This window comes from Crocodylus siamensis, chromosome 1, assembly GCF_052110815.1.
Source record: "Crocodylus siamensis isolate JL-2025a chromosome 1, ASM5211081v1, whole genome shotgun sequence".
NCBI classification, from domain to species: domain Eukaryota; kingdom Metazoa; phylum Chordata; order Crocodylia; family Crocodylidae; genus Crocodylus; species Crocodylus siamensis.
The window spans coordinates 11543014-11567368 of record NC_143395.1 but is presented as its reverse complement, the minus strand read 5'-3'; the positions used below and the strand labels follow the sequence as shown (position 1 = coordinate 11567368).

The 24355-nt window shown below is 44.1% G+C and overlaps 1 protein-coding gene and 1 long non-coding RNA gene across 10 annotated transcripts in view; one reads left to right on the top strand and one right to left on the bottom strand.

Annotated features, from left to right (window-relative positions):
• Window positions 1-24355, top strand: part of KLHL29 (kelch like family member 29) — a 578088-nt gene that overhangs the window by 228486 nt on the left and 325247 nt on the right. For 5 of the 9 annotated variants that reach the window (XR_016439874.1, XM_090031561.1, XM_090031554.1 and 2 more), the window contains one exon: window positions 2778-3083. Coding sequence is in view for 8 of the 9 variants with exons in the window: in XM_090031525.1 (XP_089887651.1) it covers window positions 2778-3083 (306 nt within the window). In the remaining variant the exon portion in view is untranslated. Of the gene's footprint in view, window positions 1-233; window positions 356-2777; window positions 3084-24355 lie in introns of all 9 variants that reach the window. The other 4 variants (XM_090031549.1, XM_090031531.1, XM_090031537.1 and 1 more) reach the window with 1 other exon arrangement.
• LOC149872584 (uncharacterized) lies at window positions 3092-10627 on the bottom strand. The gene is made up of 3 exons (XR_016439896.1): window positions 10579-10627; window positions 6802-6856; window positions 3092-3423 (listed from the first exon to the last, which is right to left on the bottom strand). It is a non-coding gene; the product is annotated as an uncharacterized LOC149872584 (long non-coding RNA).

Genomic DNA, 24355 nt, shown 5'->3' with positions numbered 1-24355 from the left:
GGGCCATGAAATTCTGTGTTAACAAAATACAAATATCATGAATTGCTAATGGTTCATTTTCCTTGAGAGCATCCTTTTCCTTTCTTCCTCTACTACCTCCCAAATATAAGAAAAAACTATTTAAACAGACTTGAATGGGGATTATTGAATCATACGCTGCTCTGGGCAAACTTTCTTCCAACCTAGTATTTCCTCAGATATAAGTTAGAATATTTTACTTGTCCTTTTTTTAGGAGTGCACCGATAAAGATTTTTTGGGCTGATACTGATGGCTGATCATTAACAAGCCATATTGGCCGATACTGATCTGATTGCCAATATGCAGCCTGGCAGCTTGGAGAGCAGCATCCGGCTGGTAAGTCTGTTCAGAGGAAGTGGGGGAGGGAAGGGGTGTGGGGTGGTGGGGAGCAGATTGAGGCTCCCACAGTAAAGGAAGGAGTGGATCTGGGACAGGGGCAGGTGCTGCCTGGGCAGGGCGGGGCGCTGGACAGAGCCACAAGTGGCTCATCTGCAGGGCTTGTGAGTGGGGGGTGGCTCCTGACGCTGTGTGTATCCCTGGAGAGACCCAAGGGGCACATGCTCCTTGGATCAGTGCACGGCGCAAGGGCGGGCTGCCACTGCAGGCTGGAGCCAGGGGCAGTGCCAGGCTCTTCTCAGCAAGGGGGCTGGGCCAGGGCTGTGCTCGGGGCAGGCGGTGGTGGCACTGGGAGGGGGAACTACTGGGGGGGCTATGGAGAATTTTCGGGTGGCCATAGCTCCCCCGCCTCCAGAATCCCACTCCCAGTGCCAGTGCCCACCTACCCTGTGCACAGCCCAGTTTCCATGCTGGGAAGAGCCCGGTACTGCCCCCAGCTCCAGCCTGCAATCACAGCCTGCCCTTGCCCCGTGCACAGATCTGGAATGCACACATCCCCATGCCTCCCCAAGGTACAACAGCAGTGGAGCCACCCCCTCCCACGTTCCCTGGACGAGCCACTCACAGCTCCATCCCATGCACTGCCCTGCCCCACCTGGGCAGCACTTGCCCCAGTCCCAGCCCAACTTTCTCCCTTACCACAGGGGCCTCGATCTGCCCCCCCACCCACTCTTTCCCTCCCCATGCCCCATCCCTTCAACTGACTTAGCAGTCAGATGCTGCTTTCCAAGCTGCTAAGCTGGCCATGTTCCTGCTGTGGCTGTGCACATGCACATAGCATTTATCGGTGACATTATCTGTCACATCGACGAAAAGAAGCCAATTGCCAGTAATGTCAATTTTCCTTTTATCAGTCCCAATACAATATGGACCAATGTATCAGTGCACTGCTACCTTTTTAGTTTCTTGAATTCTTAAACACACATGGGTTTGACATCATTTCACTTTTATTATTAGAAATAATAACTTGGATTTTGTGATGCAAGTTAAGTAGATGAGTTTCTGCAATGAACCAGATGTCCATGATTTATTCATGCAAGTAAATGTATTTAGCATTTATATTTATTGGTCTTCATTTCCCAGTGCTGTACCAATGTTAGCCAACTGCATTCAAAGGAAAGGATTATTCTTCCCATTTTACAGATAAGGAAGTGAAGGCCAAGAGGATTAAATAACTTGTTCAGGGCCATGCAAGTCGTGTCTATACATGCTATTAATGTGATTACATAAACTCTGGTACAGTTTGTATCTTCATTTATTTTTCATGAGCACCACATTTACTTGTGCACCCAGGACTACAGCACATTGAGCTGGGTTGGAGCAGCCCTGGCTAGCAGGGAGCCCTGGGGCCAGCCTGCCTGGGGCTGCTTTGATCCCATTCATTGTTCTGTAGAGGGGCTGGCTGGGGCATGAGGGTACTCCGGTGTGGGCCTAGCAGGCAGGCAGCATTGAAGCACTCTCGTGCCCTAGCTAGATGTGTCTACACGTGAACTGCAGTGCACTGAACGCCGCCTCAGAATAGTACTTGTGATTACAAGCACTATCTTATGGCAGCATTCATTAGTTTACTGCAACCTAATAGAGCCCCATATGTAGACACTGAGACTTTGCTGTGGAGCTAATTAATCAGCTTCTGAGTAAACGTCTCATGTAGACACACCTGCAGTGTGCAATTGTCATAACTAGCATTAGAAACTAGGAGTTTCTGAGTGTTTGCTCATGGTTGATGCAATCTGTGTCTGACACAGATTGGCCTGTTGTCAATAATGAGGGAGATGGTGTAGTCCTGCACAGCCATTTTTATAACTTGATAAGTTGGGTCCAGTAAAACAGTTAATGCAGACAAATCAAAGTTATAAATCTAAGCATAGCATTTGAATTTGGCATCTATTTGTGGGATCCATGTTTTAAAAGAACGTTTGAAACATCGGAGGTGGTGCAAAAAAGATTCCAAAAGCTAATTTGTGGGCTGATTTTGAAGACTGTCCTATTAGGAAGCTGTTGGAAACATTGTTCTACCATCAGAGAAGCTGAGTAGTAATTGCTTTTGCTTTGGCCTTTCATTATTTATGTGTTGTTGCTTCATACCCTGCTATATTGCTTGGGGGATGAGGTTCCTTAGAAAGTGAGGGGCCCTTGTCTCCAGACACATTTTGAGTTGTAGTCCTTTCACTCATTTGAAGTCTTAATTAAAATTGCCACAAACATCATTTCCCCTCTGGATATTTGGCTTGACAAAGGAGTGAAATACTTTCTTTCATAATGTGAAACAAGCAACACTGAGACTGGCCTTAATGCTTATTATGGTAGATTATTGTTTTGGGGCATCGTTTGTAACACCTCTTTATCTTTAATATTTTAGGCAAGCTCTCGAGTTCCCTTTGAGAAGTTGCTGCACTCAACCGAGATGTCACGGCACCACAGCCGGTTTGAAAGAGATTATCGCACTGGGTGGGATCGCCGAGAATGGAGCTCCAACGGGAATCATGTAAACAGCAGTAATTGCAACAGTACGGTGAACAGCAATAGCAACAACAGACCAGGGCTTTTGCCTTTGCCAATTGTCCCCACTCGGCTACCTACACCAACTACGGTCGCTTGCACCACGGTGAACAGCGATGTGATAACAAGTCTTGTGGCCAACTCATCTGCCGCTGCAAATACCAAAGTAAGAATTTGCATATTTTCAGTAACATCATGTTACAGGAAATTCAAGTAGTACCACCCCCTCCTCCAAGACCTCACATTCACGTGACACAGAATAAAAAATTCAGTAACAATTTGCCATATTCCTTCCATGTTGGCTGTTATATATGCAGCCTGTGTAGCCAGGTCCCCTCCACTTGTGAGAGAACCATGAGTAGATGGAGAAAATAATCGGTTCCCTGTAATGTAGTACAAGTTGCTTCCTTTCCATTTCTTTCTTGTAGCATGTTGTTCTTAGTTTTGCTGTTGGGGCTGTTCTAATTTGTCCACAGATTTCAGGGTTTTCTAGGCAGAGTAGCAGCCTGCAATAGGTAATATAATTTTACATCTCAGAAGAGAGAAACAACAAAGTGTATAACATTTTTTAGCTGGCCCATGTGGACAGCTCTTGCAGAGGTCTTTTCCTGAATGCCTTTTGTAGTGTAACAGGAGAAGCAAGCAAATGTTAAAGACGAAAGAAAATCGCTCATGCATTTATTGTTTTAACTGTGTATGAGTATTGTGTATACCTGAATAGGTGTGGTACCAGTTTTTTATTCATTTATTTTATTTATTTATTTATTTATATAAGCTCTTCTTTTAACTCTGCAAAGCAGGAATTTTTCAGTTCAGTGGAAAGTTGGGTTTTTTTGCTTTCATGTGTATGAAACTGGCTATGAAAGCTGGGGAATAGAAAGCTCTGGCAAATTGTAAAGGTGACCATAGCTTTAGCGAAGTGAGCCAGAAGCATTCCTGGTTTTCTTTTTATGATGTTTAAATTTTCTTTCAACTTAGTTTCATTTTAATAACTGCAACTGCCAAATAAAACAAACACAGACAAGGGAAACGGAGACAATAAAGTTATTTAAAGCAAGCCAAGAGCAAGCTGAAATTTTACTGCAGTACTGTACAATATTGATTTTTTTTTTTTTACACGGTAGGAAAACAAGGTCAGTGCTGTAGAAGGAAGCATTAGGCCAAAGTTTAAAGTGTGAACAGTTTTTAAAATGGTCTATGGCCTTTTCAAATTATTTTCATTTGAGCCAATCAGTTCCTGATCACAGTGAATTTGGCATTTCTCCAGATGTCACCCAAAATAGATGCATTTTAGTCATGCTTTGCCTGGAGAAGATTATAAAGTAAGTTTTTAAGCCAGCACAGTGGTTTCAAAAATTTATCATGACCTCTGCTCCTGGGTATACTGTTTAAAGTCCAGCTGGTGGCTGTGCTTGATCAATCTTTGTTCCAGATGTTTAACAGTTCGTTGGAGGCTGAACCGTGTCAGTGAAGTGTCTGCTCCTTGGTTAGAAATCACCAGCTTAAGTGCTTTGTGTCTGTATGCTAAATGTGAGGTAGTTTCTAAATTATTTTATTAGGCAATTTTCTGGATGAGTTTTACTAAGAAGGAATTACTGGTAACTTTGGGAATAAACAAGAGAATGTGCAGGGATTTTTTTTCATCAGGAAAGCTGCTAACCACCTATGAGAACTACCATCAGGTTTATGCATGTAAAATATTAGGGCCCTGCTCCCTCCTCTGGTGCTGAAGATCTGCTGAACAGTTCTAAAATCTATAATCATATGGACTGAAGGGGAAAAAAACCTAATGGCAAAAGTGGAATAGGAATGTAAGCAAGTGACTAAAAAGATGCTGTCTAGGGAACTCCTAGCAAACTACATGAGACTTTCAACAAGGAAGAAACACATGCTCACACTCTTTTTTCCTACAGACATTCACAGGCATGTGTGTGCACACGTGCGCATGCACACACACCCCTCCCCGTATGTAGCTCTACACAGATGTAGTTTACACTGTGCTTCATCAGGCAATCAGCAGTTTTCCTTGAACAAGGAGTCAACCTTTGAACTCCAGATAATGATTAGCCATAAAAACTTAAATCTATTTAAATAGAAAAGCACAAATCAGAAGAAACAAAAACGAGAAAATATTAAGTTTTCCTAAGATGTCCGCACCTGCTAGCTCCTGCAGCCTTTTTGTGTAGGCACTTTGGGCTAGATCCCATCTCACTTATTAGGCATCCAAGTAGTACTTACGCAGCTCAGGCCCAAATCCTGTTCCACCTTTAAGCATCTAAGTGCCATTTCGTCATGTAAAGGCAAATGCGTAAGTAGCACTAAGTAACTAGGTGCCATTTCCACAGATTTATAAATTGTCCTTCTTTTCCATCAAAGCAGTTGCTAGTGGTGGTGTCTGATGATAAAGTTTGGGGACCCACATGAACTTATGAAGTTTTTCAGGCAGAATAGGATTTCAAGAGAGTGCAAGTGGCTGTAGAGGAGCCCTTCTGAGAGTATGACAAAGGACAAGTTTAGTTGCACAGGTGAAAATAGGATCTAAAATTTACATAGTACTTAGACGGTCCAGGTGGACTAGGCACAATCAAAGCGCAATCCTATTCCACCCCGCTTGAGTCCCCAAAGAGCCACTGATGTAAAGGATGAGGAGCTGCCTGTCTCCTCTTTGCTGCTTGCTGTGAGTTAAGATGCACACAGTCTTAAAGCGGAGATGGTGTGTTATCAAAACAAATATGTCAAGGCTTTTTTCAGCAACTGCAGCACAGTCATGTAGGATCAGGCTTAGATGGAAAAATACCACTTAGACACCCAGTAGGTGAAATAGGATCTGACACTTTCTGTCTCTCCTTTTTCCCTTTAATGAGCTTCTAACAAGGTAGTGAGATTATCTGCTCTGATTAAGTCAGGAACAGTGATTAGTTTAGCCACTTTTCCTTTTCCCTATGCAGGGAGGGAGGGAACCTTGCTTATTGCCTCTTCAGGGGCACCACCCCAAGCTCCAGCCTGACATGAGCTAAATCCTAGATTTGAAAAAAACGTCCTTAATTGTACATGAGAATAATAGTTAGTTTATTAGTCAACCTCCCATGGCCTGAACCTGTCCTTGCATTGCAGTCAGGGTGGAGTTTCCTCTTAGAAGGCAGGAAAGTACCCCATATGAGGAGAAGACAAGACAGTAAACATTATATACTGTGTTTTATGCTCCGTCTACTTATTATGCTTCAAGCGGGATTAACCAGGTAATCAATCGCGCTTGAAGTTGTCACTCAGCTACATGTTCAACCAATTAATGATGTGATAAAACAAGCAATAAGTTACAAAATCGTTCCACAAAAAATGTGTAATAACTTTGTAGCTTGTTCTAATCATGCCGTTAATTGAACGTGCGGCCAGCTGCTCCCCCGTGGCTGGGACCATCAATTGAGGGGCTGCCAGCCACAGAGGCATGCCATCCACTATCAGCCCTGCGGCTGACGAGGCTCGCACTGGTGGCAGTGCTGTCAGCAGGGAGAACGCTGTCCCCCCATGAGCCATCTCAGCTGTGGGGTTCACAGTGGGGGCAGCAGGATGAAAGCTGCCACCACCGAGAGCCGTGGGAGGTGTGGGGTTCACGGCAGCAGCAGCGTTCCCCTGCATTGTCCCCGCTGCAAGCTCCACACTTCACGAGGCTCTCCGTGGTGGCAGCATTTTCCCCGCTGCCACTGCTGCAAGCCCCGTCGAGCCCTGTCAGCTGTAGGGGAAGTCCAGGATCATGATCTCAGGCTCCCCCTAAACTGTCCATAAGGCACAATGGGATCTAATCCGCGATCCCACAGTCGTACCTCCTGCCACACGTGTGTGGCATGACAAGAAGCTCAATTATGTGGATCCCATTGCACCTTTACCTGCATGTGTCGAGGGGACCTCAAAGAAAGAAGACTGGGAACTTCTGTTTTCTTTCTGTGACAACAAAACAACAGTATAATCCATGTCCTTCTCAGTTTGGGGCGAGAAGGGCTCATTAGACCATCAAATGTGACCTCTTGTATGAAGACCATTAAACTTCATCCATTTCCCCCTGTACGGATCCCAATAATAAGCTTGACTTGTAATGTCTTTTCCAAAATGGATTTGAGGGCATCAGGAAATGGAGAGTCCACCTTCCTTTGGTTGTTTGCTACAGTGGTTAATTTGCTCTCACTGTTGGAAATATGTGCTTGTCTTTCAGTTAAATTTGCCTGTCTTAAACCGAACTGTTGGTTCCCATCATGACATTCTCTTGCTAGATTATAAAAAGCCCTTGAGCTCTTTAAGTCTCTCCGTGAAGCATTTTCTCCATGCCCTACTTATTTTTCTGTGTCTTGACTTGCACCCTTTTCAGTTTTTCAACCTCCTTTTAAAATGTGGATCCTAAGGTACTATTCAGAATGCCGGGGTCTGTAACCAGTTAATATGTATGGAGGTTATGTCGCTTCTCTTCTACTTTCAAGTCCCTGGTTTATACAGCCAAAGGTTGTTTTAGTTTATTTTGCCACTGGATCACACTGTAGGCCCATACTAAGCTTCTTGTCCTCTACAGCCCATAAGACATTCTCAGTCACTCCTAGGGGTCCACCCCCCAATTCTCTTCCAAGGGTAATGGTCTGGCTTCCTGGTTCCTATATACCGTATATATAACAGCTTTTTTGCCTGTATTAAGGCTGATTACCAAGTTGTCCAAATTGCCCTATATGACGACCTTTGTCCCTGTTTTTGCCATCCTCTAGTTTTATCAGTGATTTTTTCTATTTATAGCTCCTTCTGGATCATTGATAGACATGTTGAATAATATCAAACTTAATAGCAATCCCTCTCCCACTAGAAACACCTCCCATGAAAGATGATTCCCCACTGACAGATTTCAAAAAGCAGTTGTTAATTAGACGGTTCTTAATCCATTTAACACATGTTCTATTGATATTGTATAGCACTAATTTTTTAATCAAAATGTCAGGTTTGTTTGACAAGATCTGTTTTCCATAAAACCATATAGACTGGCATTAATTATTTTCCTGTCCATAATTATTTTTATCAACTGAATCCTGAGGTTGTACCTTGGAAATGGGGGGTGGGGGAAGAAAAGCTTTTTCACATAATATGATTTGACTATGGAACTCATTGCCACTCAGTGATTTTGAGGCTGGGATTTTATAGGTTCATAGATTTTAAGGTCAACCAGATCCATTAGAATATCTAATCTGCTTTATTCATTTGGATGACAAAACAAGATTTTAACAAGAATATCCTGAATTAAAATAAGTAATACACATGAGACGAACGTTGGGGAAAATATAGGGCATTGTTTCAAGATTTATACTAATTTGTAACTAGTTGGGAGTTGGTACATTCACCCCTGAAGTGTCTAACTCCGGCCAGTCGCAGACAGGATGAGATGAGGCTGATTTAGTCTGGTAACTCCTGTGTTTCTAGGTGCTCTCTCTCACAGGCAAAAGGTTTAAATGTGACAATATTTTAGTACTAAACACATGGTGAAAATCTCAAGATCCACCAGTAACCTGCTGATTCACACAAATCACAGTTGCTTATATCCCAGTATTTTAAGAACTTTGATCTGTTTGGCCTGGGTTATTGAAAAGAAAAATGTGAGCTTTTTCCCTCCCAAATAAAATGCTGATAATGCTTTGGATTACCGTCACCCCTTTGGATCTTGGGCTCTCAGCAGGCTTTACAAAGCCTCCATTCCCATTGTCTAAGCCTCCATACCCCATAAAATAGCTTAATATTATGGTCCCCATATGCCATCAAATAAACTTCCACCCGGAGATGGGGATTGTTCTCAAGGTCTGACAGCATGCGTGTTCTCAGGTCTTTTAATCAACTTGGATCTCCTTACTCAATCCTAGCACAGCCATTTGGGCCAGCGCGTCTACCTGGGGACAGTTCAACCTGAACCAAAGGGCTCTTTTACACATGCTCTGGCGCATGCGGATCCATCCCGGCTGCTGGAGCGCTCTAATCGGGATGCTCCAGCATGCTGCAGCATCTCATGTATTCGGCATCCCCCACGTTTCAAAATAGCGGCAGCGCCGCTTTAATTAAAGTTTGTCGAACGAGCTTTAGTTAAACTGCCCCACCGCCATTTTGAAATGTGGGATGCCAAATGCTGTGGGCGCTTTAATTAAAACACCCCCCACCCCCCGCCCCTTACCCCGGAGCACGTGCCATAAGGTTGCGGCTTCTCTGTTGTTGCGTCTCTTCTGTTGCTCGGGCTACTTTAACTGGTGTAGTATATGGCAGGACAAAGGGAGTATGCAACTCCTAGCATTAAAGAACAGTGTTTAGGTTCAATCTGGCACACTCTCAGCTCGAGTAGGTATGATGATCAAGCTAAGTTTTTTCTCTGACAGGATTATTTGCTGAAAGAAGCTAGCAAGGAAATCCCTATAAAACTTTAGCAACTGCTTAAGATATTGGCAGCGAGACACTAGAATCCATTTACGGACATTGCATGACACTCCAGCCATGGTTTCCATTCATCTCAACAGCCCCTCTCTTCTTTCTTGCTTTTCTGATTTACTTTAGAAGTTACTTGTACAATTTTCTCCATCAAAGCTTCTCCATTACAGCTGCAATTTAGAAGTGTTGTCATGGGCTGTAATTTGAAATTTTATTACCAAGAGATTTTTTGGTCATAGAACATTTACTTTTATCATCTGGGTATTATTTTTAAATGCCTGAAGAGATTGATACATCAACAGTATCCTTGCAGTGCCAGGCACTGATTCTTTTTTTTTCCTCGCATGAATTTTAAAATCCCTTTACCTAGAACATAAATTGATTGTTAAGTCCCCACATGTGCAATTATTTGTTAGTTTCAAGGTTAAACCTATAAAAATACATATTAAAAAATATCCAGTTCTCATAAGATTTTCTCAGAAGCAAGGGATTTTCTGGGTGGTAGCTCTTACTGGCCCAACTCTATAGTTGGGAGGGATGGTAGTCAGGTTAGCTAGCCTTCTGGCTTTTGCATGCAGGCTTTTCTCCCTGAGGACTCCTCAACCAGGCTTCTCAAATAGCACCATCTTTAGGCAAGAAACAGGCCAACAAAATAAAAGTCCTTCTGCCCTTTCCTGGCACTCAAAGAGGAGCCCTTTGGCTCTGGCTCCCAGCACAGCAGCCTGGCCCCCTTCCTGTAGCAAGCGCTTGCATTCACCTCTCCTGCTTACTCTTCTGGGAGCTTTTTTTCTGCCTATACAAATGCCCTGCTGCTGGGCTCTCTCAACAGGGCTGACTTTTCTGTCTTAAGGGAACAGGGAAAGTCCCATTAAGGGAGAGTCTCTTTCTTCAGGTATGAGAAAGAATCAGGTACAGCCTAAGCTAAATAACAGATAAAGAAATGGAGGAAGGCTAAGCTAAATAACAGATAAAGAAATGGAGGAAGGCTATAAACTAGGAGCAAAGAGAAGAATCAAAAGTAGCTTCAAAACAGAAATGCATTTAAATAGATAGCCCAATTATATGGAAAGACAGAGGGAAAAGGGTCATTTTCTCATGCAGAACTGAAGGGTAACTATAATCTTCAGGGGAGTTGCTATGGTTGTAAGATGGCATAACTGAGATCATATCCTGGCCTCTTAAGTTCATAGTGCTCCCATAAGATTTAAGGTTTGTATATTGTTTACCTGTATCACTTTGATCGCAGTGTGGTCAGAAACACAATGAAGATGTGGGAGAGGAGAACAGGGAGTATGTTAAACATTAACTTCTCCGGAAAAACAGAGCAGAAACTGCAAAGGAAGCATTGCCTGCCTGCCTTCCTCTCTCTTTCTTATACGTGTGCTCTCTCTCTCTCTCTTTTTTTCTCTATACACTAGTTTAACCAAGTCACATAAAACGAATGAGCAAAGAAGGAAAAAATCCTATTTTAAAGGAGAAACAAATCAGCATGCCTGGGGAATACATAGTAAAAAGAAATTAAATTGAATATAGAAGAATAAAATGTTTACTCATTTATTCCCTTTGAGATCCAAAACAATCTAATACCCCAGCCCTGTCTGTCATCTGCTGATGATTTACAGTACATCACAGAATTCAGTATTATCGGTTCTTTTCCTTGCACTGGTGAGGCAGTATTTCACTAAGCTGGCACGTGGCTTCCACAAATATTTAAACTATTGATTAAGCAGAAGAAAAATAAACATTAACTGTTTTTCCAAGTTACTTTCAATGTTGCGTATGACTAATTACAAACAGCAATCAGTTGTTCTACAACAGTAACCAAGACGTATGTGCCCTTTATAATATAAAACATAAGAGGCATGCACAAAGAAGGATTATCAATATTAGAAGGTGAAGTTGGTAGCAAACAGTCAGACCACTCAGTGATGAAATAAATGTACGTGACTTGCAGTTTCAGCTCCTTTGCGCTAGGCTATCGGGGGCTCTTCTGAGGTCTGGTATTGACACCTGGCAAGGTTGTGGACATTTCTGATCAAGCAGTTTCCTCCCTGAGTTAGCTGACAATTCTTTGATCTGGGGGCAGTGGAAACATATAGACCAAGCATAGCTCTGGCAGAAGTTTGGCTCTTCTTGGGTGGCAGATGACTATGATTGCCCATCAAGTTTAGTCCACACGTCAAAACGTGCAGTTGTTTGTTCTAGAGAAATGTGTATCCTTGCATGGACTTGCAAGGAAATTGTGTTTAAAATGAAAGACTGTTGAGACTTCATCTGCGAGAGGACAATCCCTTCTTCTCTTATGTACAGGAGATTGTTCTACCTGCAGGTCTATCTAATAGGATGACGGCAGTCTGTGAAATGTGTTACACCAAAATCTAGGAATTGCAGCAATAATCCTGCGTGTGTAAGCAGCCCTTCATTTGTAAGGGCAGAGAGGCACGTTCCTAGGGACATTCCTATTTTGTAGAGCGAGCAGGACACAAAGCTGACAGTGGGAAGGAACTGGGGAGGGTCCATGTTGCATATCATGGTCTTTTCTCTCCCAGCAAATTGGAACTTGCCCCAAAGCTCCTCAAGGTTAAGGCCAATACTGGCTTCTGCTATACAGCTGCAGCTAATGTGCCCAGCTGCTTGGCAGCCAACAAGACTATACTGAAGCAGATGTGTTGCCAGAGGGACAGGAAACTAAAGGGAGGTGAACAGGGTCTCAAGATCCACAGGTTGAGGGGATGAACCCTCTTGCCAATCCAAAGGGGAATCAACTGGAGAAAGACTTCTCACCTGCTGTGGGTATTTTCCTGCTGAGTGGCAGATGGCTGTAGTGACCAGTCTAAATTGATACACACAGTACTAACACATCCAGACTCTGGGGAAGTCTAACTGAATGTGGATCTAAACACTGCCATGTTTCCTGCACTCCAGCATAGGGCATCGGTGTGACTACACTTAAGCTATGCTACCCTGTATTGCTGCATTGATATTTCCTGTTCTGGAAATAGCATGCCATCACAGAAAGCTAAAAACTGTTTTTAAGTGTGGTTAAATTTTTCTTAAAATGCAGGGTTATTTTACTTGCAGTTTTAACTGGGAAACAACAGCACCATAATAAGTCCATATTGTTAGAAAGTGCATGTGCTTGGAGTTTTCATGACTTGCAATGTGTTTATCATGTGTTGAAAGAGCTAAGAGGTCTGGCCAGTCTCTAGTCCCAGCTCCTTTTGATGATGAAAAGCAGTGTGTTTAAAGGACTAATTGGTACAGCCAAGTACTGACAAGATTATAAATGTGAAAGATTTGGAAAAGAAAAGGCAGATGTTTTCACACGTTGCCACTTGCATCAGAAAGCATCTACTCTTCTGAAATTGATTAATATTAGTAATATCCAGGAACCTTTCAAGATGCACAGTGGCCGTGTCACAAGCTGAGTGCTTTGATTCTTTTCCATCCTTTACATTTTCAATACCTGTCTCTCTTTCTTTTCATTTTTTTCTTGTAATATTAATTTGGTATTGATATGATTAACAATAGAAACATAATACTAGTTGTTGTCATTGGAACACCTTAGTTTACTCCAGCTCAAATTGAAATATATATAGATATATAGATATATCTATATCTGTATATAGATATATCAATTATTATATATATCAATACTTGTAACACCCAATTTTGCCAGGTGGCCCACTGAAATTTCTTTAAATGGAACAGTGTTTTTTCAATCAGTTAACTTTTGGCTGTGGTCTTTCATTGCAGAGCAATATTAGAAAAACAGTTTTGGAGGGTTGGGAGTGGAAAATCGGGGGGGGGTGACAATTTTATGAAAGGGCCTTGGTGTTAACTGCTTGAGAGAATGCACCCCCACACGTGCACTTAGGTATTTCCACGTCTTTGTTCCAGGATTTGCGTTTGCAGTTGATTTGGATATAACTGATTGGTTCTGTTTGAAAACAAAGGTATAGCACAGGGATCTCAACCTTTTTACATTTGGGGTCCCCTTGACCCACTAAGAAAAGCAGAGGCAGGAGGAACACTCATTGTGTCCTGTCCACGGTGGTGGCATTGGTTCTGCAGCGGATCAGCTGGAGCAGCCTCCTGGCAGCTCCTCCCACCAGGCTGGGCTGCAGCAGAGCACATCTTCCTGCCGTAGCTGCTTCACAGTCTGGTGTTGCATAGCATCTCTCAGAAGCAGAGGTGTGGTTGTGGGGCAGTTCCACCTGGTTGTACTCTTAAAAGCTCTCGGGACACCCCCTGGATACTGTGGCACTCAGGTTGAGAATAGGGGAAGCAATTGTTTGTTTAACAGATTTGTTTATTTTTCTTGTTTTATTTTGAGTTTCTGTTCTATTCCCTTTATTCAATTGTAAAAATTGCTTGCAAAACAGAAAAGACAACTTTCCCTCTCTTACCGGCACTTCCGATAGGGCTCAATTAATGTGTGTTCCTTCGGTTTGCCTGTAGGTTGTCCAAGTTAGAGGACGGGCTTTCCACTTTACTTGAAGTATAATCCTTGTCAAATTGTAAGACCCTGGTACAGCATTTAGTTCACAGAAGAGATATATAATTGTCAAATGGTAAATTGCACGTTTTAATTTGGTGGGCTGCAGGAATTGGCTGTTCAGAATTCTCCCATTAGTCTTTCTGCTTCCTTACTTTAGTGGTGTTCTGCTGCTTTCGGGCTGAAATATATATGGTTGCTACTCACTGCAATTTGTGCCTCCAACCTGGTATGCCTTGGAGAACAAAGCCAAGAAAAGTTCTACTGTGACATATGTTCTGTCTGTACAGCAATGTTTGTCTGTAAAATGCTTTTACACCCACTGTATAAATAGTACATAATAATGAATAATTAATTCTTCATATCAGAAAATTATTTATTTTATTTTAAATTCCCAAATCTTTGATAGAAATTCTGAACATAGACACACGTGGGTAACACTGTTGCTAAATCATTTCACAAACATGTCAAGAAAAGGAGGCCAGTGCTCTCAAACATATGTTGTTTATGTGGGGATTCTACTATATATAAAGTAAAATAACTTTCATGCCAAAGGATTTCAAAGCACAGTTCAAAGTCTGTGCATTTAGACCCACTGAAATAGTGCTCTGAGGTGGAAGGTAGCTGCCCACTGGGCCAAGGATATCACTCCTAGCCAAATTCTTTCTGAGACTTAGCATATGTTTTGTATGAGGGCCACACAGTTCAACGAAACTAACTGCGCTCACAGTTGTGTGCACTGGAGCATGCTGCTTTATTTATCTGCATCACAAACTGCATGGGGAAACGACTCCCTCTGAATAAACAGAAGGGAGGGATTGGGCAGAACTCCATCCCATAATACTGTTGAGTAATCCAGTTAATCCTATTATGACCACATTACTACATCCTCCCTCTAAATTCAAAGTCTGGCTCTATTCTTTTCAGGGGCATGTATACGGCACAAGGCAGTGCTTGAGATGCCTTGCCTTCCCTCCTGAAGCAGCATCAGTATTGCGACATTAATGCAGTGCAGCAGATGAGTCTATATGCTCTCTGTCTCCACACAGCTCTCATCCAACCTTACTCGGTCCGTGCACTAACTCAGCTCTTCTTCTTTCTGTCCAGGAGCTAGTGCAGACTGTCTCAGTTCAGTGTTGTCTTGCACCATATAGATGAACACGGTAACATCAGTCCATATCAGTCTGATTCACTTCAGGGGTGACACATAGGGGGTGCACATAGGTGCATGTGTACCCCCTGAGTGTGGTGGTGCACCCCCTGCAAAAAGGGGGGTGGCAAGCGGGCAGTTGTCGCTTGCCACCCCACTGCCAAAACTGCTAGTGGCATCTGCGGGTGGTCTGCGACCCCACTGTCCACTGCTGACACTGGCAGTGGTAGCTGCGGGTGGTCGCCAACTTTTGGTTGGCACTTGTCCCCCCACCCCCCTCCACCGACAACCCAGTGGCATCTGCAGGAGCACCCCCACTTACTGCCCCCAAGCTCCCACCACTCCCACCACCACACTCCCGCTGCTGCTGTGCCCCCCCTCAGGTGCACGAGCTGTTCATGATCCACTTTCTCCAGGCTCATGGTCCTGTACATACCCCTAAGTCAGCATTCCCAAGAGAACTGTGTCGTCTCCTGGGCTTGGATTCTCCACATGGTCATCAGCCAAGGTCAGAAGCTTGGGGGACTGTATATCACTCCAAGGTCAGGGACAGACATTCAAAAAGCCTGAGCCTGAATTGATTCAAGCTTTGCAGGTTACTCTAACCTGCCTAGGTTGAATTGGTTTGCAACTGCACAGACATTGCTTCTGGACTGAGGAAATGCAGGTACATACCTGCAGTGGCTCAGGGTATCAGCTGGGGGGTGCTAGAGCATCCCTTCCTTCCCTTCCCTTTCCTTCCCTTCCACAATGCTGAGCTGAGAGGGGATGTGACCAGGTCCTGTCAGGATGCTTTGATTAGGGAAGGGTTTAAACCCCAACCCTGGCATACACCATCTCAGGCAGGAGTGTTGCCAGCCCCCAGCCCCCTGACTAGCACTGAGGCAAAGCGGGTGGCAGTGTGCAGTGCATGCTTATGTTGATGATGTTGAGCTTTTCAATCTCCTTCTCCCTGCTTCTTCATACTGTCTGCAAACCTGACAGGCAAGGTTGCTAACATGGGGTTGATGAACACTGTTATTAGCCCATCAACAAAACAAAAGCCTCTCTCATTAGTGCAAGCTCTTCTTAAACAGCTTTGTCCAAGGAAGGAATGAAGGGACATTACCAGCTGACCTGTTGATTTTCTCCAAAAAGACCTAAATGGACATCAGACTTACATTATGATTTAAAACATTTTTTCTAGAAGCTGGTCTGTAAAATGCATGTATACGTGGAACCTTTGGGTGTTCATACACGTGCTCCGGGAGTGGGGGCAGGGGTACTTTAATTAGAGCGACCATTTTATTTAATGAGCCGCCATTTTGAAGCATGGGAACACTGATACGTGAGATGCGGGAGGCTACTGGAGCATGGTAATTACCACGCTCCAGCAGACTAGATTAATTGAGTCTGCTCTGATGCTCTGGAATTACAGCACATTGGAGCTGGCTCCCTGCTCATGTATAGGCACTTTTGCAGGGTCTGGGCCTTAGGCTTTTGCACACTGCCACGTACACAGCTCCAGTTTCATCTTGACATTTTACCCTACTACGAAATGTACAGTGTTTTACAGTAATGTTACTCTATTCGGATCACTTACAGGTCTTCAAATTTTTATTTCTTAGTTTCTGAGGCGGTAACAAACTTGTTAAAAGGGAGTATGTTTTACTGTTGCTGCCACTGAGGAGTATTTCTTTCTGTTTGTCTTTATTTAAACATCTCATTTGCTAAAACAGTGTCATTTCCTAACAAACATTAGTGCATGAATTGTCCTGTGATTCGGATGAGGTTGTAACATAGCCCTGAAATATTCTCATACTTACTGATATGGTTATGTTTGTAAACGTTGTCTGGATATGGGGGCTAACTTGTGGCATTTCCCTGCCCGGGGTTGTTTAGTCTTGTAATTCCAGGGGTTTGAAGCTGTAAGTCATTTCCCATGAAATGATCTATCATTTAGAACACCTTTCAAATTATTTTTTGCTTAACTTCTCATCAATATAGCTTATAATAACCTTTTTATGTCTCTTCAGCAAACTGGCTGCTATAACTCCGTCAGTACACAAAAATGTTTTAACAGAGCCAGACCTTTACAGATGAGCCTAATTTTTGCACTCCCATACCATTAGTGCACATCCAGTTGTTTCAAGCTAGCTAATAGGCCTTTCTGGGTGGAAAACCTTGCATCTCCAAAGGAATTCAAGATGCAGCAGAGATCTCTGTTCTTTGCTAATGGAAGAAATAGTGATAGGCCCCAAGCGTTACCCATTTGCCTTGCCCCCTCGCGTGCTTATTTTCTGTGTGTTCCTTGTAAGCCGTATTGCCTAGCATGTTGCACTGCATAATTGTCCTGTGTCACAAAACGGAAGCCCCGTAGAAAGGACGCTGTCACAAACCCGTCCGCAGGGAACCCCTAGAGCCCCTAGTTTCTTCCCATTGCCCTCCCTGCCACTCGCCCCAAGGAACAGGCCGAGGTACCTCCCTATCCAGCACCTCAGTTCCTCTGCCCTTACCACCCACTCTGCAGCTGCAGTGGGGATCTCTGCTGGCCCTGAGTGGCCCCTCAGTTTTGGGTTATAGAAAAATAAATTATAGGTCCCCCAGTCCAGGAAGAGGATCAGACTAGATATCACCTACTCCAAAGTCCCTCTTTCCACAGGAAACTAGAACAGAGACAAACAACAGCATGATTTATTATAAAAGCAGAACAAACGTAAGAAACCAGTAACCGTACGCTGAGATACAGACACAGATTTAAATCCAAAGATGAAGTTCTTAGCAGCTCTAAGGGTCTAAACGTAGCCTCTGGCTCTTCCCATCAGGGCTTCCTGCCTCCCCCCTCAGCTTGCTTTCCCAGCCTGCTTGACTGATGGCTCAGCCCCTCCCTTGTACCTGGGAAGACTGAAGACAAAGCCAGGCAGGCTTAAGTACTCTTGCCACTCTGGCTACTATGGCAGGTCACTGCTTCATTTCTAGGGGGGGCTCACACTATGCCAATAACTTCCTAACACTGGAAGATGCATATTTACCAGACTATGGTCTTGCATCCTTTTAAATGTGTAAATTAATCTGATGCACTGTCTCTCCTATATGATAGGTTGACCTGCTAAGTGTGAGGTTTCTTTTAAAACACAAATATAACATTGTCTGTCCAGACCCAAGCATACCTCTTAGCATATCCTTATGGAGGACCAAAACACAAACCAGATCAAATGCTAATTCTTTGCCATTGAGTCTTCTAAGTGTAGGAAGTCGTGAACAGCTCAAGTTAAGCATCACCTTCTTAGCACAACCTTAGCTGAAGTATAAACATATATTAAAATTACATTTAAATCAAATACTATAGCACACAGGGTTATGGAGACTGTAAAACTGAACACTGCTTCAATTAGAGACCAAACACCTCAAGAGTAAACCTAATTTGAGAGAATATCCACGCATGCCACATGGTGAACCCCAGAGTCATTTTGTCTTGGGGTACCTCTGTGACAGATGCTTTGAAGGGACGCTTCACTTTTCAAAGCAGTCCAGTACAATGTTTCTCAACCTTATAAGTAGCAAGTACCCCTTAACTTCTGAACATTTTAATAAGTACCCCAACACCCAATTTTTCAGTGGATTTTATATTTACAGACTAATGTGTGCTATATGTTGGAAGAAGGGCTGTGTATATAAGGCCATGATATGGCAGATGTCTGATCTGCTGTGGGTAGGGTTGCCACCTTTTACACCCAGGGTGCATAACTCAAGTATATACCTGGGCTAGAGGTGATGTTGGCCAAAGGTAGGAGGGCTGAACCCAGTGCCACACAAAGCATGGCACACCAAATTATTACTTATAATAACTGAATTAATTTAATTAATTTGGGGAATTAAATGTTTTTAATTGCACCAATTTTTTGCCATAGTTTTGAGATGAGGAAGGGGCAAGAGAGAGAGGAAAAGAGGGTAAGAGAAAGAGTGTTGGAGTACCTGCGCACCCCCCGGGGTACGCATACCACAGGTTGGGAAACTCTAAAAGCAGAATGGTGCAAGCTGCTGAGCCTGAAGACTGGCTTGGAAAAATATTTTTCCGTTTGGAAAAATAAATAACAAGGAAGAAGATTTTAAACATTTTTTACAAAATTCATTTTAGGTCAAATCATCATTTTTGTAGTTTTTTTTTTTTTCAGACCAGCTCCACTCGCATCAGAATCGGATTAATGTTTGGCTTGAGAGAAGCAGTTGTAATTAGGCTCAACAGTTTCACACCTCACTGAGATGAATCTGGGCAAGGAGGGACATATTCACCTTCCTTTGGTTCTGTTCTTTCAGTCTGCCTACACACACAATGAGACAGCGCTTCATCCGTTTTGCATTGTGATGATTGTCATTGCAGCTGGGAGGATATGCAAATTCTTTTTTTTCCCTCCCCTTTGAAATAGAAATGTATATTTTAGGGAACACTGAAAAACCTGTGGAAAGAACCTGTTGCTGTCATTCCTGTTACTTTTCCTTGGATCTCCTGAGTGTTTTTGAACAACCCTGGCAGTGGCATTATCCAATTGACAGCGTGTCCTCATCCCCCTGCTTTACCTGTGACAGGTCAGCATGGCCTTGGTGTTTGGGGGTAATGTGTCTTGTACTTGCATGCCAGGGTTGTTTGGGTGGTGTTTGGAATAGGTTAGACAGGCACTCGTATGGGATAGTTTGAGTTGGGTGAGCCTGCCTCGGACAGGGCCAGGTGACCCCCGGAGGTCCTGTCCAGCCCTCCGTTCTGTTCCTCAGCTGGCTTCTGTGTAGGGCCAGCCCATTGCTAACACCTTCCATTCCTGTAGCAGAGTGAAGAACACGGTTTTTCTACATTGCTATTGCCATTAAATGAATTTTTGCAGGAGACCTGAAAATGAGAGATGTGTGTTAAATACTGGATGAATACTGGCAGACAGCTAGTGTGAAAGATCATGTTATTCATTATGGGCTGAAGTAGAAGCACCTCTTACTACCTGCACAATTGATTTTTCACTTAGCAGACTGTCTCTTCCCCTTCTCTTCCACTGCAGTGTCGAGTAGAAAATAATCTTTCTTTTCTGCCAACCGAGGCCCAGTAAACCTGGAATAGGTCCAAGACTGGGGGAATTCCAAGGCCAGGATTCAAACTCTTTGTGAAGCCCCATTTTCATCCCCACTCTTTGCATCCACTTGAGGTACAATTTTCTGTACATCCTTCCTTTTTTGGAAACAGATCACAAATCCCGTCTACTGGCAGATGTTGCCTGATTACTGTCATTTCGCGAGCAGAGATTTTCCAGCTGCCTTGGTGATGCCCCCTTCTAGCGTTGCAAGAAAGCAGCTCCAGGTTCTGATTGTCCTTCAGCATTTTAATTTATCAAATGAACTGAGCACAATTTGCTACTCCTCCAAATCGCTACTGCCAAACACCAGTGTGCGATCCCACATGTGGAGAGGCCTCTGAAAGCAAAATTCAAGTGGTCCTGCTGAGTGTGTGTATCCCAGTGTGTGGTACTTTGGGCCTTGATATTCAGTCGGAGGTGACATTGCTTTATGATTGGGAGGCTCGCCGGTGCCAGGCAGTGAGTTTTATGAATTTACCAAAGTCTGTATTCATTGACTGGTTTTGTTTCCTTGTGACAGAGCCTGGACTAAAATCCATGGGCACATGTTCTATTTGGTAGAGTTTCTCTTAGAAGAGATGTGGATTTGCTCTTCTTCACCTGTGCTGCTATTTCCTGTATGCTCTCCCATCCCTCACCCTGCCAGCCCTATACAAGGCTGCCAAGCTGCCACAGATTTATAGGAGAGCAAATTAAAAGTCCATTTGATGAATAACTCAGGGGTAGGCAGAGGGCCATGGTGCCAGTTGGATTTAGTCATTTTACAAAGGGTAAGCCATTTCCATATGTTGGCTAGTCAGTGGGGTATTTAAAATGCTGTCCCTCCTTGTGTCTATATCATCATATTTGGCACGCTTGCTTCTAGCCTTTCACTTCAGAAGTGACCCTTTCTGCAATGAGTTAAGGCACATGGAGTGGGCAGTTCAAAGATGCTCGCATTGCTACTGCTCAGGGTCTCTTTGTATAATTTCTGTACAGAGGACATTGGTCCACCAAGGGCTAGACTAATTATTAAAAAAAACGCATATACAGGAAGTGGCTCTAACTAAGCTCCCACTCCACCTTTTTCAATTTATTGAGGAAGTATCTTTTCCTCACATCATTTGGCTTTTTGATTGTTAAATCAAATTGAGCTGGTTTTGCTGAGACTCGGTGATTAGAATAGAAGTTCTGAAAACCTTCTCTGTTAAGCTGCCGTCTGGTCTCTCTGCGTAATTGGTTTGCTCAAATTTGCTGTAATAACCTTTTTAAGAGTCCTGTACCCATTTTTCATTCTTCATCACAGACCCTGCTGTGCACTGGGATTATGTTATCTGTTGCCTTCCTGAATGCTTAACATGGTAAAAGTGATTTTTTTCCCCCGTTGCAAGTTTTTTTTGCTTTCAGAGTATAAACTTATATTGCTTTGGTGTCTCTCTTTCTCTATCTTTTTCCCCCCTTTCCCCCCTTTAACATTTCTGCTTAGTAAGTATTGGACAAGCATGCTGAGTAGCTCTGATAATTAGGTAATTTGAATTCAGGGTGGATGTCAGATGTTGAGTCCTAGGATAGAAACTGGTTATGTTGTAAGGCGATGTATTCTGTATCTGGGTAAGAGAGACTGAAATGCCCTTTCTATCTGTGCTTGCCAGCCAGGCAAGGGTCCTGGGTTGAGTACAAATGCAGTTGTTTGCCAAGTTCACTCTCTTTCTCAAGAAAAGGAGCAGATGTTGACAGTGAATGTAGTGAAGAGCAGTTGGGTAAAATAATAATCAGAAGTGGTAGTTTAATGGAATTGTTAATGGGATTTGTGCTTAAATAATGGAAGGGCTTGATTTTATTAATATCGGTTTTGCACGTGTAAACCTATGCCGAAGATTATACAATTCTTTCCCTTCTCTAGTGATGCATTTATAGAGCACGGCGTACAAATAGAGATCTCCAAACGTCTTAAATATTGCACTTTCTCTTACTTACCACTCTGTAGCATGCAGCACTCCATGCACCTGCAGAATTGACTGAACTGCAGGTGAACCTTGGAATTAAATTGTTAATAGTCAGGTTGGAGGTTTTCATTGAGAGTTCAGTCATCCTGATTGACTGTCATCCTCACTAGAATAAAAAGGGAGAATGTGTTGGATAATGAAAAACGTTAAAGTGCTGTACTCTTTGTGCCTTGAGTCATCTGATAGAAGGAGCCATGTAAGTGCAAAGTGATGGTGGTTATGTCATAATTGCAAGCTGACATTTAAGAAAATGTTACAAGGACAATATAAGAGAATGCTGAACGTAGCTCTCTTTCTCCTCATCCACCCATGTTTTTATACTTGTGGTTTCCCACCCAGACCATCTACTCTGCTGGTGACAAGAGGCCTTACTGAATACCCATTAGTTTCATGGACAGGGCCATCCAGGCTTTTGACATCGTCCCTATTCATAGAATGTCCTTCCTGAGGTCATTTGTAGAGCCCCTATTCTGTCTGCTTATAGATTCCTCCTGTGACCTCTTCCGCCATGATACCTTCAAAAACAAGCCTGGTGATTATGGCCAGGCTGCAAATACACACATATGTACCATCACTGAATGACCATGTTGGCCGCATCCATATGAGCGCAGATGTTTGTTTCCCTGGGGACAAGAAGCAGTGGCACACCTTGTGCCGCTGCTACTTGACCCTGGGGAATACCTGTGCCACGCATCCTGTGGCATGCAGCAGGTTACCATGGGTGGGGTAGAGAAGGCTGGGGCCAGCAGCCTTATCTGGGGTCCCAGGGGTCTCTTGCAGCTACAGCAATGGCGATCCTACTGCACGGAGCCTGGCTGGTACCCAGAGTGTGGATCTGGCCAGTGTGGCTCATGTTTTGGGAGGTGTGCACTGCCCCCACGTGTGCCACTCTGGGTTTTTTTGTGGGTGGGGCAGGGGTTGACTCTGGGATCTCCCGGTATCAACATGCCCTGCGCTGCCTTGCAGCACGGAGAACAGCTAAATGTGCAGTATGTGGTGCTGTAGACATGTCTGCAATGCCATGTACTGCACAGCCCTGCTCATCAGGACACGGCCTCTGTGTGCTTATATATAAAAATAGTAAATATAGTATTAATATGTCACCCAATGTGGCCAACATAGTTGGGTGTTATGCAGTTCTTCTCTACTCATTGTCTTTTTGGACCGTGAGCTCAGCAGGATAGGGACCATAGAGTCATAGAAAATGAGGTTTGGAAGGGACCTCAGGAGGTCATCTAGTCCAACCCCCTGCTCAAAGCAGGAATGTCCCCAACAAAATTGTCCCAGCCGAGTCTTTGTCTAACCAGGTCTTAAAAACCTTCAAGGATGGAGATTCCACAACCTTTCTGGATAACCTGTTCCAGTGCTTTACTACAGTCCTCATGAGAGAGTTTTTCCTAATATTGGGGGTGCACTGATAAAGATTTTTTGGGCTGATACCGATGGCCAATGATTGACCAGCCATATTGGCCAGTACCAGTCTGATTGCCAACATACAGCCCAGTAGCTTGGAGAGCAGCGTCCGGCTTGTAAGTCTGTTGGAGGGAAAGTGGGGGGAGGGAGAGGCAGGGGCAGATCAAGGTCCCTGCAGTGAGGTAGGAAGTGGGGCTGGAGCTGGGGCTGGTGGGACATGGCTCAGGACAGAGCCGGTGACTCACCTGGCGGGGGTGGCTTACACCACTGCATGCACCCCTGGGGGAGGCATGTGTCCCCTCGTTCTGTCTGCAGGGTAAGGGTGGGCTGCCACTCTGTGCTCAGGGCTGGAGGCTGCTCCAGCCTCTTTCTGGCAGCTGTGCTCGGGCTGGGTGCAGTGGGGTGGGCAGCAGCAGTGCTAAGAGAGGGGGAGTACTAGGAGGCTCGAGTCACCCCAAAATTCACCATAGCCCCACCCCCCAACACCACAAAATGTCTAGTGCTGTAGTTCTCGACCAGGGTGCCGTGGCCTTGAGATCCTTTCAGGGGTGCCGTGGCTCCAGTGCCCCTGCTGCTGCTGCCACCACTACTGCTGCTGTCACCGCTGCCACTGCTACTGCAGCCCAGTGAAATTACCCCACACACCTCTGCAGAGCAGAGCAGAGCAGGGAAGGGAGACCAAAACCTAAAGCAGCCAGACAGCTGCTACTGCCACAGCCACTTCCTCCTCCAGCCCTGTGTGTTTCTGCGGGAAACAGAGGTGTGTGGGACAGTTGTACCTGCAGCAGCAGGAGAAGCCTGGAGATAAATAGACAAGCTGAAACGTTACTGCAGTTCTCAACCAGGGTGCTGTCAAATTCA